The sequence below is a fragment of the Camelina sativa genome, chromosome 11 (assembly GCF_030686135.1).
Source record: "Camelina sativa cultivar CO46 ecotype springtype chromosome 11, ASM3068613v1".
In the NCBI taxonomy this organism is placed as follows: Eukaryota; Viridiplantae; Streptophyta; class Magnoliopsida; order Brassicales; family Brassicaceae; genus Camelina; species Camelina sativa.
The window spans coordinates 47,662,978-47,677,504 of NC_141890.1; the positions used below are offsets into that span (position 1 = coordinate 47,662,978).

The 14,527-nt window shown below is 38.0% G+C and overlaps 6 protein-coding genes and 1 long non-coding RNA gene across 11 annotated transcripts; 4 read left to right on the top strand and 3 right to left on the bottom strand.

Annotated features, from left to right (window-relative positions):
- Window positions 1–212: 212 nt before the first annotated feature.
- LOC104729013 (putative L-type lectin-domain containing receptor kinase I.10) lies at window positions 213–2,375 on the top strand. Of its 3 annotated transcripts, none has more exons than XM_087473734.1 (2): window positions 213–350; window positions 433–2,375. In XM_087473734.1, the coding sequence occupies exon 2, from the start codon at window positions 457–459 to the stop codon at window positions 2,266–2,268; it is 1,812 nt and encodes a 603-aa protein (XP_087329860.1). In that variant the 5' UTR covers window positions 213–350; window positions 433–456; the 3' UTR covers window positions 2,269–2,375. The 3 variants fall into 3 exon arrangements, with proteins under 3 accessions (XP_087329860.1, XP_087329861.1, XP_087329859.1); XM_087473735.1 differs by having other exon boundaries at window positions 218–350; window positions 478–2,375; XM_087473733.1 differs by having other exon boundaries at window positions 226–2,375.
- A 467-nt stretch (window positions 2,376–2,842) lies between these two features.
- On the top strand, window positions 2,843–5,303 carry LOC104726622 (putative L-type lectin-domain containing receptor kinase I.11). 2 transcript variants are annotated; one of them, XM_087475633.1, is made up of 2 exons: window positions 2,843–2,961; window positions 3,223–5,303. In XM_087475633.1, exon 2 carries the CDS (start codon window positions 3,353–3,355, stop codon window positions 5,180–5,182), a length of 1,830 nt encoding a protein of 609 aa, XP_087331759.1. In that variant the 5' UTR covers window positions 2,843–2,961; window positions 3,223–3,352; the 3' UTR covers window positions 5,183–5,303. The 2 variants fall into 2 exon arrangements, with proteins under 2 accessions (XP_087331759.1, XP_010443826.1); XM_010445524.2 differs by lacking the exon at window positions 2,843–2,961 and having other exon boundaries at window positions 3,052–5,303.
- LOC104726623 (uncharacterized) lies at window positions 5,274–5,956 on the bottom strand. Its single transcript, XM_010445526.3, has one exon. It carries the CDS (start codon window positions 5,954–5,956, stop codon window positions 5,447–5,449), a length of 510 nt encoding a protein of 169 aa, XP_010443828.2. The 3' UTR covers window positions 5,274–5,446.
- A 49-nt stretch (window positions 5,957–6,005) lies between these two features.
- On the bottom strand, window positions 6,006–7,315 carry LOC104726624 (3-hydroxyacyl-[acyl-carrier-protein] dehydratase, mitochondrial-like). Of its 2 annotated transcripts, none has more exons than XM_010445527.3 (4): window positions 7,151–7,315; window positions 6,575–6,858; window positions 6,384–6,499; window positions 6,006–6,288 (listed from the first exon to the last, which is right to left on the bottom strand). In XM_010445527.3, exons 2-4 carry the CDS (start codon window positions 6,848–6,850, stop codon window positions 6,174–6,176), a joined length of 507 nt encoding a protein of 168 aa, XP_010443829.2. In that variant the 5' UTR covers window positions 6,851–6,858; window positions 7,151–7,315; the 3' UTR covers window positions 6,006–6,173. The 2 variants fall into 2 exon arrangements, with proteins under 2 accessions (XP_010443829.2, XP_010443830.2); XM_010445528.3 differs by having other exon boundaries at window positions 7,103–7,315.
- A 15-nt stretch (window positions 7,316–7,330) lies between these two features.
- LOC104726625 (adenylate kinase isoenzyme 6 homolog) lies at window positions 7,331–9,384 on the bottom strand. Its single transcript, XM_010445529.3, has 3 exons — window positions 8,390–9,384; window positions 7,795–7,940; window positions 7,331–7,706 (listed from the first exon to the last, which is right to left on the bottom strand). The coding sequence occupies exons 1-3, from the start codon at window positions 8,594–8,596 to the stop codon at window positions 7,526–7,528; spliced, it is 534 nt and encodes a 177-aa protein (XP_010443831.1). The 5' UTR covers window positions 8,597–9,384; the 3' UTR covers window positions 7,331–7,525.
- Window positions 9,385–9,850: 466 nt separating this feature from the next.
- Window positions 9,851–11,764, top strand: LOC104726626 (uncharacterized). The gene is made up of 4 exons (XR_015571499.1): window positions 9,851–10,124; window positions 10,207–10,701; window positions 10,792–10,824; window positions 11,322–11,764. It is a non-coding gene; the product is annotated as an uncharacterized LOC104726626 (long non-coding RNA).
- A 95-nt stretch (window positions 11,765–11,859) lies between these two features.
- Window positions 11,860–14,478, top strand: LOC104726627 (thiol protease aleurain). Its single transcript, XM_087473332.1, has 8 exons — window positions 11,860–12,284; window positions 12,389–12,510; window positions 12,968–13,083; window positions 13,221–13,294; window positions 13,394–13,658; window positions 13,749–13,880; window positions 13,991–14,126; window positions 14,231–14,478. The coding sequence occupies exons 1-8, from the start codon at window positions 12,091–12,093 to the stop codon at window positions 14,266–14,268; spliced, it is 1,077 nt and encodes a 358-aa protein (XP_087329458.1). The 5' UTR covers window positions 11,860–12,090; the 3' UTR covers window positions 14,269–14,478.
- Window positions 14,479–14,527: the final 49 nt, after the last annotated feature.

A 14,527-nucleotide genomic window follows, 5' to 3' on the forward strand; every position in this document is an offset into this window, starting at 1 on the left:
TGCTCAACTTGGTTAAATTATGTTAAAATATTGTTTCAAATGAAGCTTGATTGTTAATTTATCTAATACAATAACATTAGTAGAGTCCAGCTTGTAAAGGAAAAAAACGGCAGACTGCATCTGGTGCTATTGTTCCCTTGGATAAACAAACAATACTTTTAAACTTTTGGATTACTAACACGTAAACATCCTTCTTTGTTTCCTTTTTGTTCAGCTTGTGAGGTTATGTTGTACCGTTTCAGATCCAGACTCTCTGATTCATCATCAGCAATGACTCGTGGATTGTTTCAGATCCTGATGATGATCTCTTCCTTTTGTTTGATTAAAGTATCAAGTCAGCAAGAGACAAGGTTTGTCTATGAAACTTTTCATGGCCAAGAAAATCTTTATCTTGATGGATCTGCGACAGTACTTCCCAATGGATTATTGCAGCTTACAAATGCTTTAAATCATCAAATGGCTCATGTTTTCTACAAGGAATCAATTGCTCTCAGTTCCTTCTCAACACACTTCGTTTGCGCTCTGGTGCCTCAGCCAGGAGTTGAAGGTGGTCATGGCATGGCCTTTGTAGTATCTCCCTCTATGGATTTCTCGCATGCAGAGTCAACTAGATACTTGGGGATTTTCAACGTGTCAAAAAATGGATCTCCTTCTTCTCATGTCGTTGCTGTTGAGCTTGACACTATTTGGAATCCAGATTTTGAAGATATAGACCACAACCATGTGGGGATTGATGTGAACAGTCCTCTCTCGGTTGGAATAGCTTCTGCATCTTACTATTCCGACATAAAGCGGAGGAACGAAAGCATAAACCTCTTGAGTGGAAAACCAATACAGGTTTGGGTTGATTATGAAGACAATATGCTCAATGTGACGATGGCTCCTTGTGAAGTCCAGAAGCCAAGTCGGCCACTTTTGTCACATCACATCAATCTTTCGGAAATTTTCCCAAACAGAAGACTTTTTGTTGGGTTCTCTGCAGCAACAGGGACAGCTACCAGTTATCAGTATATTCTTTCTTGGAGTTTTAGCACAAGAAGAGGATCACTGCAGCGACTTGACATCTCAAGACTCCCTGAAGTTCCTCATCCTAGAGCTGAACATAAGAACATACCTCCACTGTTTATTGTCCTGCTAGGTTTTATTGCTATCATGGGCTTGTCTACTCTTATTGGAATGTATTTTTTCAAGAGGCGCAAGTATGCAGAAGTAACCGAAGCATGGGAAAAGGAATTTGGTGCACATCGATTCTCTTACAAATCCTTGTACGAGGCAACAAAAGGATTTAACAAGGATGGATTTCTTGGTAAAGGAGGTTTTGGAGAAGTCTACAGAGGAAATCTTCTTTTAAGCAGAGAAATAGCTGTGAAGAGAATGTCACATAATGGTGATCAAGGTGTGAAGCAATTTGTGGCAGAAGTGGTGAGCATGAGATGTCTGAAACACAGGAATCTTGTTCCACTTCTTGGATACTGCAGGAGAAAGCATGAGTTTCTTCTTGTCTCTGATTACATGACCAATGGTAGTCTCGACGAGCATTTGTTTGATGACCAGAAACCAGTACTTTCTTGGCCACAAAGACTTGTGATTATTAAGGGTATTGCATCTGCTCTCTGTTACCTGCATACAGGTGCTGACCAAGTTGTTCTGCACCGAGATATCAAAGCTTCAAACATTATGTTGGATGCTGAGTTCAACGGAAGGTTAGGGGATTTTGGTATGGCTAGTTTTCATGATCATGGAGGCATCTCAGACTCAACATGCGCCGTTGGGACTATCGGGTACATGGCTCCAGAAATACTTCATATGGGAGCTTCCACTAGAACTGATGTATATGCCTTTGGTGTTTTCATGGTTGAAGTAACATGTGGGAGGAGACCTGTGGAACCACAGTTGCAACTTGAGAAACGAATTCTGATGGAATGGGTTTGTGAGTGCTGGAAAAGGGAGTCTTTGCTTGATGCTATCGACCCCCGATTATTGCATGAAAAGTTCTTATCCGAGGAAGTCGAGATGGTAATGAAACTCGGTTTGCTCTGCTCCAATACCGTGCCAGAATCCAGACCTACAATGGAGCAAGTTGTCCTATATTTAAACAAGAACATACCATTCCCAGATTTCTCACCATATACTGTGGGGATCAGCAATCATTCTTCTGTTCTGATTGATGCAGGCTCTCTTGTAGCTTCAAGGAACTGGTCAGCTGCTTCATCTGCCAATAACTCACCTGAATACAGATCAGCCATGGGGAAACACACTGGAAACTAAGAGATTGTATACCTCAATGTACATATCAGAAAGCAGATATATTATTAGCTCTTAAAATTGTTTTATCTGTCTCACTTTTCCCAATCAATGAATTTTTCTGTTGGAAATGCTATATTCTCCCAACCAATAATACTTAACTAACATCTCCCTTTTACTGTAATCATTCATAAATGCCTTGCAGAAGATTTTGAACGTATGTTTAACGGTCTAATTATGTCCAACCTCTAAGTTATGGTTTGGTCTGATACCATATTCATTTCATGAGTCATCTCTTATTTTCGTCTATCATTGACTTCAAAGTGCTTTGGTGATGAAACTTATTTAATTAAACATGTGGATAATTGTATATAAAATTCAACTGTTTTGGTCAATGTTAGTTACACCATTATCATATAAGAAGTAATCCCTTTGTAAAGAAACTTAAATGTGAGTAATACACATGGTTTTAAAAATACAAGCAAGATAATATAGTTTTCTTACTCTGTCAACATCCAAAAACAATAGTATTTTGAGGCTATTATATGCCAACTACGTTGGATTGTATTTAAAAATTAGACATGCACTTTAACATGTTGATCACTTTGGCTTCATTCTCCAAGCCATGTGTGTATTATGCCATCTGAGTTAGACATTTGTTAGAACCAGACAAGAGACTATATAATTATTGTATGAACAACAGCACAAAATAAACAGGTTTGAAGGTTTCTGTCGCGGTTACATTTAATATAATTTCCATTTTGTAAATTCAACTCAAGAGATGCCTATATGAATATATTTTCTGAAGAGAATTGACTTTGGAATGTAGAAAACTTGGGTTTGAAAAGTTATGATCTGAATTTGTATTTTGAAACCCACAAACAAAAACAGACTTCTCTCAGTTTCATAAGCAATGGCTGCTGAAAAATTGTATTTGATCTTACTGATCTTCTTTAATCATCTGATTTGCTTGTATAGTCAGCAACAAGAAGCCGGTTTCGTCTACAATGGTTTTGGCCAAGCTCAAGCTGATCTTCATCTAGATGGAGCTGCAAAAGTCCTCTTCCCAGGTGGATTGTTGCAGCTGACTAATGCCTCTACACAGCAAATGGGTCATGCTTTCTTCAAGAAACCATTCAAGTTTTATTCATCTAAGAAAATCTCTTTCTCGACTCATTTTGTTTGCGCGCTGGTGCCTAAACCGGGAGCTGATGGTGGCCATGGTATTGCCTTTGTTGTATCTTCTTCCATAGATTTCACACAAGCAGATCCAACTCAGTACTTGGGACTTTTCAACATCTCAACAAATGGATCTCCTTCTTCTCAGCTTCTAGCTATTGAGCTTGATACAGTTGAGAGCGCAGAGTTTGATGATGTCGACAAGAATCATGTCGGTATAGACGTCAACAGCCTGAATTCTGTAGAGTCTGCTTCAGCCTCTTACTTTTCAGACACTAAAGGGAAGAAGCAAAGCATCAAGCTCTTAAGTGGAGACCCTATACAAGTCTGGGTGGATTATGAAGGAACTTTACTCAATGTCACAGTGGCTCCTCTAAGAATCCAGAAACCAAACCATCCTCTTTTGTCAAGATCCATCAACCTTACTGACATCTTCCCGGACCAAAGACTGTTTTTTGGATTCTCTGCAGCAACAGGATCATTAGTCAGTTACCAATATATCTTAGGATGGAGTTTCAGCAGAAGCAGAACGTTGTTGCAGAGACTGGACTTCTCGAAACTTCCTCAGATTCCTTATCCAAGAGCTAAGAAGGAGCAAACATCTCCGTTGCTTATTACTCTACTCTTGTTACTAGTACTCATGATGTTGGTTGCTCTTGGAGGAATCTACTTATACAGGAGAAAGAAGTATGCAGAAGTCAGAGAAGAATGGGAAAAAGAATACGGTCCACACCGGTTTTCTTATAGAGCTCTATACAAAGCAACAAAAGGGTTTGATCAAGACGGTCGTTTAGGAAAAGGCGGTTTTGGAGAAGTCTACAGAGGAACTCTACCTAGCGTTGGAGATATAGCGGTAAAGAGAGTGTGCCACGATGCAAAGCAAGGCATGAAACAGTTTGTTGCTGAAGTAGTGACTATGGGAAGTTTAAAGCACCGGAACTTGGTTCCACTTCTCGGGTATTGCAGGAGGAAAGGAGAGCTTCTTTTGGTCTCTGAGTATATGTCTAACGGCAGTCTTGATCAGTACTTGTTTCACGGAAAAAATCCAGCTCTTTCGTGGCCGCAAAGGCTAGTCATTTTGAAAGATATAGCCTCTGCTCTAAATTACCTGCATACAGGAGCTAACCAAGTTGTGTTACACCGAGATATAAAAGCTTCTAATATCATGTTAGATTCTGAGTTCAACGGAAGGTTAGGAGACTTTGGAATGGCGAGGTTTGAAGATTACGGAGATAGCTTACCGGCAACAGCAGCTGTAGGAACAATGGGTTACATGGCACCTGAGCTAACAACGATGGGAACTTCTACAAGAACCGATGTTTATGCATTTGGTGCTTTCATGCTTGAAGTAACTTGTGGAAGGAGACCATTAGATCCCAAGATTCCAGCTGAGACACGGCATTTGACCAAATGGGTTTGTGACTGCTGGAGAAGGGATTCTATAGTTGAAGCTATAGATACAAGATTGGGAGGTGAATACTCGGAAGAAGAAACAGAGATGGTTCTGAAACTTGGATTGCTCTGCACAAACGTTTTTGCAGAATCCAGACCAACCATGGAACAAGTGATACAACTTATAAACCAGAATCTCCCATTGCCAAATTTCTCGCCAGATTCTCCAGGAATTGGAGTTTCTACTCCGGTTTTGCTGGATTCAGTCTTCAATTCAAGGAGCTCATTAGCACCCTCAAGCTCTCCTCCTTCCCCACATAACTCCATGTTTGTTACTCATACAATCACATACGGAGATGGAAGGTGAGAATCTAAGAACGTTCTTGGTTCTTCAATATACTATGGCTTCAGATAAAGTAAATGGATCTTTGTATATTGGTACAGTTACATTCTCAATGTGTTTTAATGTGAATCTGTGATTGATAAAATTCAGAAGGTTTGCAGCAATAAGCTTCATTTAAACTAATGAAAACTTGTAAGCACTACAAGTTTCAGACCAGCAGAAATGGGAAAAAAACAAAAACAAACAAACAAACCAAAAAAAAACAGAACATAGAAACAGAGTCATAGTTTAAGCAGCAACAGGTGATCCATTAGTGAGAAGCTTCGTGTTATTTCTTCCTTGTTCAATCTCCTTGAGCATTTCCAAAGGCGTTGCAGAAGATCCATCCTTTGGACTTCTAAGACCATCAGCACCAATCACAATCCTAATCTCGTACTCATCCACATCACCTTTCTTCAGAACCTGGAGAGAGTTAAGAGGCGATGAACAAGAAGAAGTAGTAGCAGTAGCAGTGGTGGCGACATTAGTGTGATGACTCTTTTCTTTGGATTTTGGTGACTGAACAATCCACATAAGATTGTAACCTTTGGTCTTATGGAGTAATATTACAACAAAAGTGACCAAAAGCTGGATTATCCAAGGTAAGGTTATAAGTAATGTTCCGGTTATAGAAAAGAATTTGATGTAACCAAAGTTGTGGTTTTTGGTGGTGGAGAGACTGAACAAGAGGATTCCAGTGAGAGTGATCCAGAGAGAGTTAATGAGGATTGATCTAAAACTGAAACCTCTTTTTTCCATTTTTTCTCTCTCCTTTTTTGTTTCCTCTGAGAAAAAAAAGTCTAAAATCTTTCGAAGTTAAAAAGATTGTGAAATTTAGAAAGTGCTGTTAGAGGATTTACAGCAAAGGTTGTTTAGATATTTTCGGTTGGGTTTTAAATCAAATTTAATTGAAACGAAAAAAAAAATAAAAAAAAAAAGGATAACATAAATAAAAGAAAAACTTCCAATTTTTCTGTTAGTCCGAAGGACTTGGCTGCAACATTTCAAGGGTTGGTAAAACTGCAGTAGCTTCACCATCGAGAACAACAAGCTCTTTGTGGTTCTTGAAGCATTTAGTTGAGAATTTGACACTAGCAAAACGAAATAAGAGTCAAGTTATGTCAGAGGAAGGCAATAGAGATGTATATTTTTTTTTTTGTGTTCCAGTGGGTTTAGAAAACCTTACATGTACTTATTCTTGGTTGCTCTTAAAGCTGTGGCTTGAACCAGTCCGAGAATTTCATCCCCTACGTAAACCGGTGACCGAAAATGCAGACTTTGAGATACATATACTGCTCCAGGCTGCAACAAAAGAGTTAGTTCATGTTTCTGTAAAATCAAAGTATTAGACTGCAAACTAAAAAGTAGAGAACTTACGAAATGGGCAGAGATAATACGAGGAAACATGGAAGAAACAAGCATCCCGTGGACAAGGCGATTCTCAAATCCAGCTTTACGGGCAGATTCTAGATCGAAATGAAGCGGGTTCCAGTCATGGCTCACCTCAGCATAGGCCTTAACATCTTCACTTGAGAACACTCTTGTTTCTCTTAAAACATCCCCCACTTTAAGTAGTGTCTTTGAAGTAACTGATGAGAAACAACAACACCTCGAAACAAGAAGATATGTAGGGAGAAACGTTTTCGTCAGCATTATTTCACCTGCAAAGAAGGGGAACAGATCAAACTCTAAGATCTACCTAAACATACAAAAACATTGTGCCTTTTTAAATGGCAATTATTCTCATTGAGTCATTTTGTCGAACAGCTTATAGACACACCTTTGAAAGTCAAAAGATTCAAACTTTGCTAATTTTATCCCCCAGTTGCTAACAATATATATATGATCAGATGCTTATCCTTACAATCAAAATTCTTAGAAACAATGAAGAAAAGAGAAATTAACCTCGTCAAGTAAGAGAAGACGGAGACTTTTTTTTTTTTTTTTTCTTACCCTTCCTTGTTTCGCTGCTTCTTCTTTGACTTTCGAGCTCCGGACGTGATTAAATTGAAACACGCATTGATGTCTAACGGGGCACTAGATTTATCCTATTGATGATTCTTAAGGAATAGTATGATCCAGGTTAAGTACCTTAAAGCATGTTTAATTAGAACAAAAACAGGCTCTCTCACATTTGTAAAGATGAAAACTTTGTCTTTTCATTATAATATTAAAAAAGAGCATACATAAGTTGAATTGTGCTTCAGACTATCAGTATATAACGAGCAAGCAAGATCCGATACTCAAGAATCCATATAATTATGAAACTACTAAAAAGCTTAAACTTGTAACCATTACAGCAGCATCAGATTCCAAATCTGATGATCATCAGGGTCGCCATGCTGTAATCCAATCAGTCAGACTCGCGACATTTTGAGAGATATCTTCGATTGTGTTACTTTGTAGCGGGAGGACTATTGACGCTAGATAACTCTCCTTTGCTTCTTCGAGCAGGACTTGGTACATTTCGCATTCAAGGTTGTTACTAAGCTTGATTCCTGAATAACCCCTGTTTAGGTTGAGAACAACACAATCAGAACCTCCTAAAAAGCAAAACAACTCTTAATGAAGAGAGAGACGAAATCGAATTCTCTGACCTCTTAGTTAAACGGTCATACAAAAGGGAGTTCTCAGTTTGAAGCACCACAACACGATCAAACCATCGTTCGGGAAAGAAGTCACAGCCATGGTAGTCCACAATGTTACCTCCTCCTTGCATTACATCTTCAAGCTCATCACACACCTGATCCAAGTAAAAATACAATTAGCTAAGAAGGACTCGTCTCATGGCAAGCAAATTATTTGAATGAATGGTCAATAAGAAGGTATAAAAAAGATGTAATGCACAAGTTCCTTTACTAGAACAATTTGAAACAATTTGAAACGCGACCAAGAAATCAAGCAAAGTAACATCACGATTAGCTACTACTAGTAGCCTACTGGCTAAAATAACAGATTACTATGTAAGGACTAAGATTCCAAAGAGTAAAGCTTTCTTTATCTATGGACAATTCAAATTGAATCCACATTTTTGTCAAAGGTAAAGAGTGAAGCTTTATTTATGAGCAAAGTTGAAACAAGCAGCTAAAAGAAAACTCCACACAAAGAAGCTGAGATGTAAAACGAATCGAACAAAGAGAAATTAGAGTGGCAAAGGAAATTGGGAATTAGGGGTTGGGGTACAAAACTCACCAAGTCTTCGTTGATGATGTGACACTTGAACTTATCGTCCCAGCCATCGTGCAAGTTCTTCTCTTTGACGAGATCTCCGATGCAAATATACCGGAAACTCGTGGCTTCGGCGAGAGCAGCAGCCGTCGTTGATTTGCCTGTTCCTGGAGTCCCCGTAATTAGTAGGTTCGGCCTTAAACGCCTTGTCCCATCGTTAGCCCCCGCCATCGTGCAAAATCCTTTATTAGCCTAAATGTTTTTCAAATTCGCCGGCGACGATTGATAGGGAGGAAGACGCAGCAGAGAGACGATGGGTTAGGGTTTTATTGTTTTTAAGACAAAATCATAAGGACCGTTAAAAAGGATGGACGCAAGATCTAACGGCGTTAAATAAAAGAAAAGAATTAATTAATTTTCGTCTGAAAGTTAGATCTTTTGATCCATTACCCAACCGACACTATGTGAGCTGAAAGCCCAGAGGGCCTTGTCTTCCTCTGTGAGCAAAAGTCTAACTAGTAGTCTCTATATATTGACCCATTTATCCATCAAACCATGGGTTATTTTGCAATTTCCCGTATAAAAAAAATCATGAAAAATATGAATGATAGACTAATGACGTCACAGGTACACGTCACCACTCAAAACACACCACGTGTCCCGATAACGTTTCCGTCTGTATCTCTCTCTCTCTCTCTCTCTCTCTTCCGTCGTCTTCTAGTACTAATTCTTCTCCACTAAACCATCTCGCGAGCTAAAATAACACTGAAGCAGACAGCCAGACATTAGTGTTGCGGGACAAAAAAAGTAACGAGAGATAAATTGAGGGATTTTTTGATATGTGATAGTGTGGTACTCATATCTTCTTTTGTAGTGTAGGTTTTGAGCAAGGTCAATCTCGTGATAGATACGACCTAATTTGGACTAGTGTGCGAGATTAATAATTAATAAACCATTGATGAAGTGGTATATTAGATATTTCTGAATAAAGCTTGGCTGTAGTTTTTTTGGCATTCTTCTACAAACTCATATATTTGCACAAAACAGTTATTGGTTTTCAAAGGTTATCTTCCGGCCGCTGTTCATATTTATAGTACTCCTGCTAATTGTTTTTATATGACGGAAAAAAAACATTACACTGATCGGGATGTTTCAACATTCACGTCAATTAATATATATATCTCACTCAATCACTATCCTTGGTTTTTTAAAATTCTTTTGTAATTTTTATTTTGTCTATTAAAACTCTTTCATTTAATATATATATATATATATATATCACAACTTTGAGTGTAATTAGAGGCGTTTTGAAAAATTGAGGTGTAAAAAAGGAAGCAAGGTTATCAGTGTGAACGAGGCGTCCTACTTCGATATTATATTAGGAATTGGTGTACTATATCGATGGAGACGTGTATCTGATATTCTGATGCTGATCTTCTCTTCTTCATTTTTATAAGGTCAATCCTCGTATTGAATACACGGTTCGATAATATATTTAACACGATCTTTCAGATGCTTCCATCGTAGTTAAAAGAAGATGAAATAAACATCGGAAAATATTAATTAGAAAAAAAATATTTTTAAAGCTTCTAGATTATTATCTTTTGGCTTTTTTTGCTGATTTATTTAGCAGTGGTCACAGTCGGTGACATGGTGGCTTAATAAAGAAGTGGAGATATGATCAAAGCACTAATGAACTGGTCGCCGTTAACGCACGGCAAGCATTCACATGAACTGTCTTTATATACACAGAATTCAAGTAAGAAATCAGATCTTTCTCTTTCTTTTTCTTTTTGGTTGCCCTTTCGAAAATATTTTATCTAACAAATTGTAAAGAACAGATAAAAACAAAAGATATCTTTGATGAGAAACGGATGCCTTCCAAATCTGGGAAACATATATCTCTGGAAGAGTAAGAAAAAAAGAAAAAGCATCTGCTAAGGAAGTGTTGAAACTGAATGAAGTAAGAAGTGAAGATAAATCGTACGAGAAGCTGACGACTGACGAATTTTGGACAAGAGAGCCAGAGGATGTAATGGGCAAGTCACATATACACCATGCAAGCACTAGCTTCAATCAAGAATGGAAGCTTACGTGAAAGAGAAGTAACACATGAGAAACCTATAGATAAACTCATGTTCAAAAAAAGTAGCGTGCGTGAGAAAGAAGTACTCCTAGGGGAAACCGAAGAAATTATAGATGAGAATCGTGATCACATACTCGCCCTAGGAGTACTAACGGCTGAACAAGGCTTGAAGAGCGTGGCTGTCAATCGCACACAGGCCAAGCAAGATTCAACCCAATATCAGGCCAAAACAATACGAGGATATAAGAAGGTACACATATATCACAGAACATTAACTTAACCGTAACTTAATTCTTGCGTTTGATTTTTAAACCGTAATCAACGTTTTTTAACACTTCAGATCAGGCGAAACCAAGACGAGGATATAACCGAGGTACAGAAACTGTATACTGTATCATGATTCATGGAACATTTTACCCGTAATTAATTAAGATAGGTCCAGGACAATATCTATTTATTATTATAACCCGTAATCAACGTTTTAAGGCTTTCTAATTGAAAACGTTGCATAATTGTAAATTCTAACATTATGTACACATGTTGTGTGGCAGTGTAGGTTAATTAGATTTTACAGTTTTGTTGTTGGGTTAATTAGACATCTTTAACTTTAGATGGTCATGGACTAGCCATTTGTCTTTGTTGTTCTTTTGTGTTGAGTAAATAAAGTAATAACAGCATTTTGTTTCAAATAGAAACAAATTTTGGTTCACATCTTCATGGTGAGAGTCCGCAAAAAGAAAAAAAAATACATGAGAGAAATCTTTTGTAAAAAACTTCTATAGTAAACTTGAGTCGCTCTATATCATTGAAAAAAAAAACTCAATTACTATTCCGCACTAACCATTTTCATATTCCTCGGTTTATTTGTAGCATGTAGGTTGAGTCCTAGATATTCTCCAGCCGCTGTGCCAAAGTTTGGTGAGTGGAGAAGCAAATCTGCGCCAAGCCACAGATTTACAAGTACACTATGGAGAGAACCACTGCGAAATGAACATTTCAAGGTGACAGCGATTTATTCAAGTAGAGCAGAGAGCAGTGAGAAGGGAAGAGGAACAGTTGCTAATGAATTTAGCAAGGTGAAGAGGTTTGATTTGAGAGGAGTAAAGAGCACCGGGAAGTGAATAAACTTTGCAAGTCAATTTTGACACAAACATTGTAAAGTTTACTATTTTCTGGTGATTCTCGCTTCTTCTCTGTTTTTATTCAATATACTGTACGTAACTGTGAACTCAGTGTGTGAAAGTAAATTGGCTAATCAAACACATTGTTGAATGTTTTTTGGTCATAAATTTAATTCATGCTAAGTTACGAGATATCTACGGAAGTAAGTCATAATTCATGGGGTATTATGCAATTTACCGTATAAAAATCATGAAAGTGCTCTATGATTGAATAGACTTATGACATCACAGTACACGTCAACATTCCAAGTATACAAGACAAATACAATCCACTCGAAACACACCACGTGTCCCGATAACGTTTCCGTCTGTATCTCTCTCTCTTCCGTCTTCTACTCTTCTTATTCTCTCTCACTCACAATCTCTGAAGCTTAAACACTGAAGAAGCAGACATTAGCGTTGAGATAGATAATAAAAGTACAAAAAAAAAAAAAAAGTAACAACAGAGAGAGAGAGCTATGTCTGTAAAAATAATCCTATCATCAGTCGTTCTGGTGATTCTCATCGCCGTATCGACGGCGGCGGATATCGGATTCGATGAGTCAAACCCGATCCGGATGGTCTCCGACGGTCTTCGGGAGGTAGAAGAATCTGTTTCCCAGATCTTAGGTCAATCTCGTCACGTTCTCTCCTTCGCTCGCTTCACTCACCGGTAAGTGAAAGTCTTTCTTATCCCTTACACACACCAACCGGCACCTTCGCCGTTGACTTTGAGTACCTTGTTTTGATAATCGTGTGTTCTGGTTATGTATGAAGGTATGGGAAAAAGTATCAGAACGTAGAGGAGATGAAGCTTCGATTCTCGATTTTTAAAGAGAATCTTGATTTGGTTAGATCCACTAACAAGAAAGCCTTATCTTACAAACTCGCTGTTAATCGTAAGTCTTTATCTTTCTTCTCTTGAGTTTGTAGTTACGTTCTAGTAGTGAGCCTTTGATTACTAGAAAGCAACATTTCTGGAATCTTGAACGAACTGACATATGTATTAAAGCTTTGTAAGGAAACGTGGAACTAACTTTTTCTGTCTTGGAATCTTCTAAGTTAATTATTTTAGCTTTTTTTTCTTTTTCTTTTTCTTTTAGTTCACGTGATTCAAGATTGTTATTGGTCTTAGTATTTGCAGAGTTTATGAGAGACAAGTAGTTTGCGTGAATATTTAGAATCGTAGTTATTGTTCTGTTTCCTTATGATTTTAGCTATCCTCATTCAAGATTGTTCCTTGTTGTCGGGTCCGTGTTTGTGTTTAGATAGACATTGCTAGTGGTTTGATGATTAAAAAAAAAAAGATCCATCTAAAATATTTATATTTGTCTCTTGAATCTTGAATCTACACAGAATTTGCTGATTTGACCTGGCAAGAATTTGAAAGGAACAAGCTTGGTGCTGCTCAGAACTGCTCTGCCACTTTAAAGGGGAGCCACAAACTCACTGAAGCAGCTCTTCCCGAAACGGTAAGTGCAACACCTCAAATCTTGTGCTGCACTGAACCATCTCTTTCTTGTTTTTATCTTTAAGAATACTGTATGTGTTTAGCTGCAGAACCTTTGTTTTTATTTGGTTCTGATTCCTCAAATTGTGTTAATTGCAGAAAGACTGGAGAGAAGATGGTATTGTTAGCCCTGTCAAAAACCAGGGAGGTTGTGGATCTTGCTGGACATTCAGGTAAAAACCAATGATTACAATCTCCTTTTATCTTTTTAATTTTGGTTGCATTTCATGATGTCAAGATTGTTTGTGATATGATTGCTTTTTCTACTGCAGTACAACTGGAGCTCTTGAGGCAGCGTACCATCAGGCATTTGGAAAAGGGATATCTCTCTCTGAGCAACAGCTTGTGGATTGTGCTGGAGCTTTCAATAACTATGGCTGCAATGGTGGCCTTCCTTCTCAAGCCTTTGAATACATCAAATCCAACGGTGGCCTCGACACAGAGGAAGCTTATCCTTACACCGGGAAAGATGGAACCTGCGAATTTTCAGCAGAAAACATCGGTGTGCAAGTCCTCGATTCAGTCAACATTACTCTGGTAAGCATCTTTTATAGATTTTGTATTTCACTTGCCTGAAAAGATACACTCTGTAATCTGTAATGATCACTGAAACAACAACAACAACAGGGTGCTGAAGATGAACTGAAGCATGCGGTTGGATTGGTACGGCCAGTAAGCATAGCATTCGAGGTTGTGAACTCATTCCGACTTTACAAGAGTGGAGTTTACACTAGTGATCACTGTGGAAGTACTCCAATGGTAAGACTTTTTTTCTTTATAAACTGCTAAATAGACTTCAATTGTTTCAAATAAGATCATCTTAGGCACTTAGCTTAGTGTTCAATTCGTTTTTTCGAATGTGGCAATAGGATGTGAACCACGCGGTTTTGGCGGTTGGTTATGGAGTTGAAGACGGTGTACCATATTGGCTTATAAAGAACTCATGGGGAGCTGATTGGGGTGACAAAGGTTACTTCAAGATGGAGATGGGAAAGAACATGTGTGGTAAGTTCTTTAACCATCATGAAACCATACTATAACACCATTACTATATGTGATACTCAAATCTTCACATTTGGATCTTTTGTTAATGCCTTCTTGAACTGCAGGTATTGCTACATGTGCATCCTACCCCGTTGTGGCTTGAGATGATCAGCAAATGTGATTGGTCAGTTATTAAACTACAAAATGTTCAGCATATTTGTTGGATTAAGAAGACATTACTTTTAAAGTTGGGACTTGGGAGTGCATATTGTTATTATGCTTGTTGTAACATTAAGGTCGGTTCATATGTACAAAATAATGCAAAAATCCATAGACGTTAAATTTATAATACATGCATGCTGGATTCAGAACATATGTTGGTTTAGAGCATAGTTCTTGATCCTCGAGTCAATTTTCTCGTA

What these genes read in the sequence shown, in the direction of transcription:
- LOC104729013 (XM_087473733.1), top strand. Translation starts at nt 226, where the DNA reads ATGTTGTACCGTTTCAGATCCAGACTCTCTGATTCATCATCAGCAATG.
- LOC104726624 (XM_010445527.3), bottom strand. Translation starts at nt 6,850, where the DNA reads ATGCTGACGAAAACGTTTCTCCCTACATATCTTCTTGTTTCGAGGTGT. An exon ending in GTATTATCTCTGCCCATTTC is followed by an intron (nt 6,500 to 6,574) that starts GTAAGTTCTCTA and finishes CTTTTGTTGCAG; the next exon opens with CCTGGAGCAGTATATGTATC. An exon ending in GCAACCAAGAATAAGTACAT is followed by an intron (nt 6,289 to 6,383) that starts GTAAGGTTTTCT and finishes TCGTTTTGCTAG; the next exon opens with TGTCAAATTCTCAACTAAAT.
- LOC104726627 (XM_087473332.1), top strand. Translation starts at nt 12,091, where the DNA reads ATGTCTGTAAAAATAATCCTATCATCAGTCGTTCTGGTGATTCTCATC. An exon ending in GGATCTTGCTGGACATTCAG is followed by an intron (nt 13,295 to 13,393) that starts GTAAAAACCAAT and finishes TTTCTACTGCAG; the next exon opens with TACAACTGGAGCTCTTGAGG. An exon ending in ATTCAGTCAACATTACTCTG is followed by an intron (nt 13,659 to 13,748) that starts GTAAGCATCTTT and finishes CAACAACAACAG; the next exon opens with GGTGCTGAAGATGAACTGAA.
- LOC104726625 (XM_010445529.3), bottom strand. Translation starts at nt 8,596, where the DNA reads ATGGCGGGGGCTAACGATGGGACAAGGCGTTTAAGGCCGAACCTACTA. An exon ending in ACATCATCAACGAAGACTTG is followed by an intron (nt 7,941 to 8,389) that starts GTGAGTTTTGTA and finishes TACTTGGATCAG; the next exon opens with GTGTGTGATGAGCTTGAAGA. An exon ending in TATGACCGTTTAACTAAGAG is followed by an intron (nt 7,707 to 7,794) that starts GTCAGAGAATTC and finishes CAACCTAAACAG; the next exon opens with GGGTTATTCAGGAATCAAGC.
- LOC104726623 (XM_010445526.3), bottom strand. Translation starts at nt 5,956, where the DNA reads ATGGAAAAAAGAGGTTTCAGTTTTAGATCAATCCTCATTAACTCTCTC.
- LOC104726622 (XM_010445524.2), top strand. Translation starts at nt 3,158, where the DNA reads ATGGCTGCTGAAAAATTGTATTTGATCTTACTGATCTTCTTTAATCAT.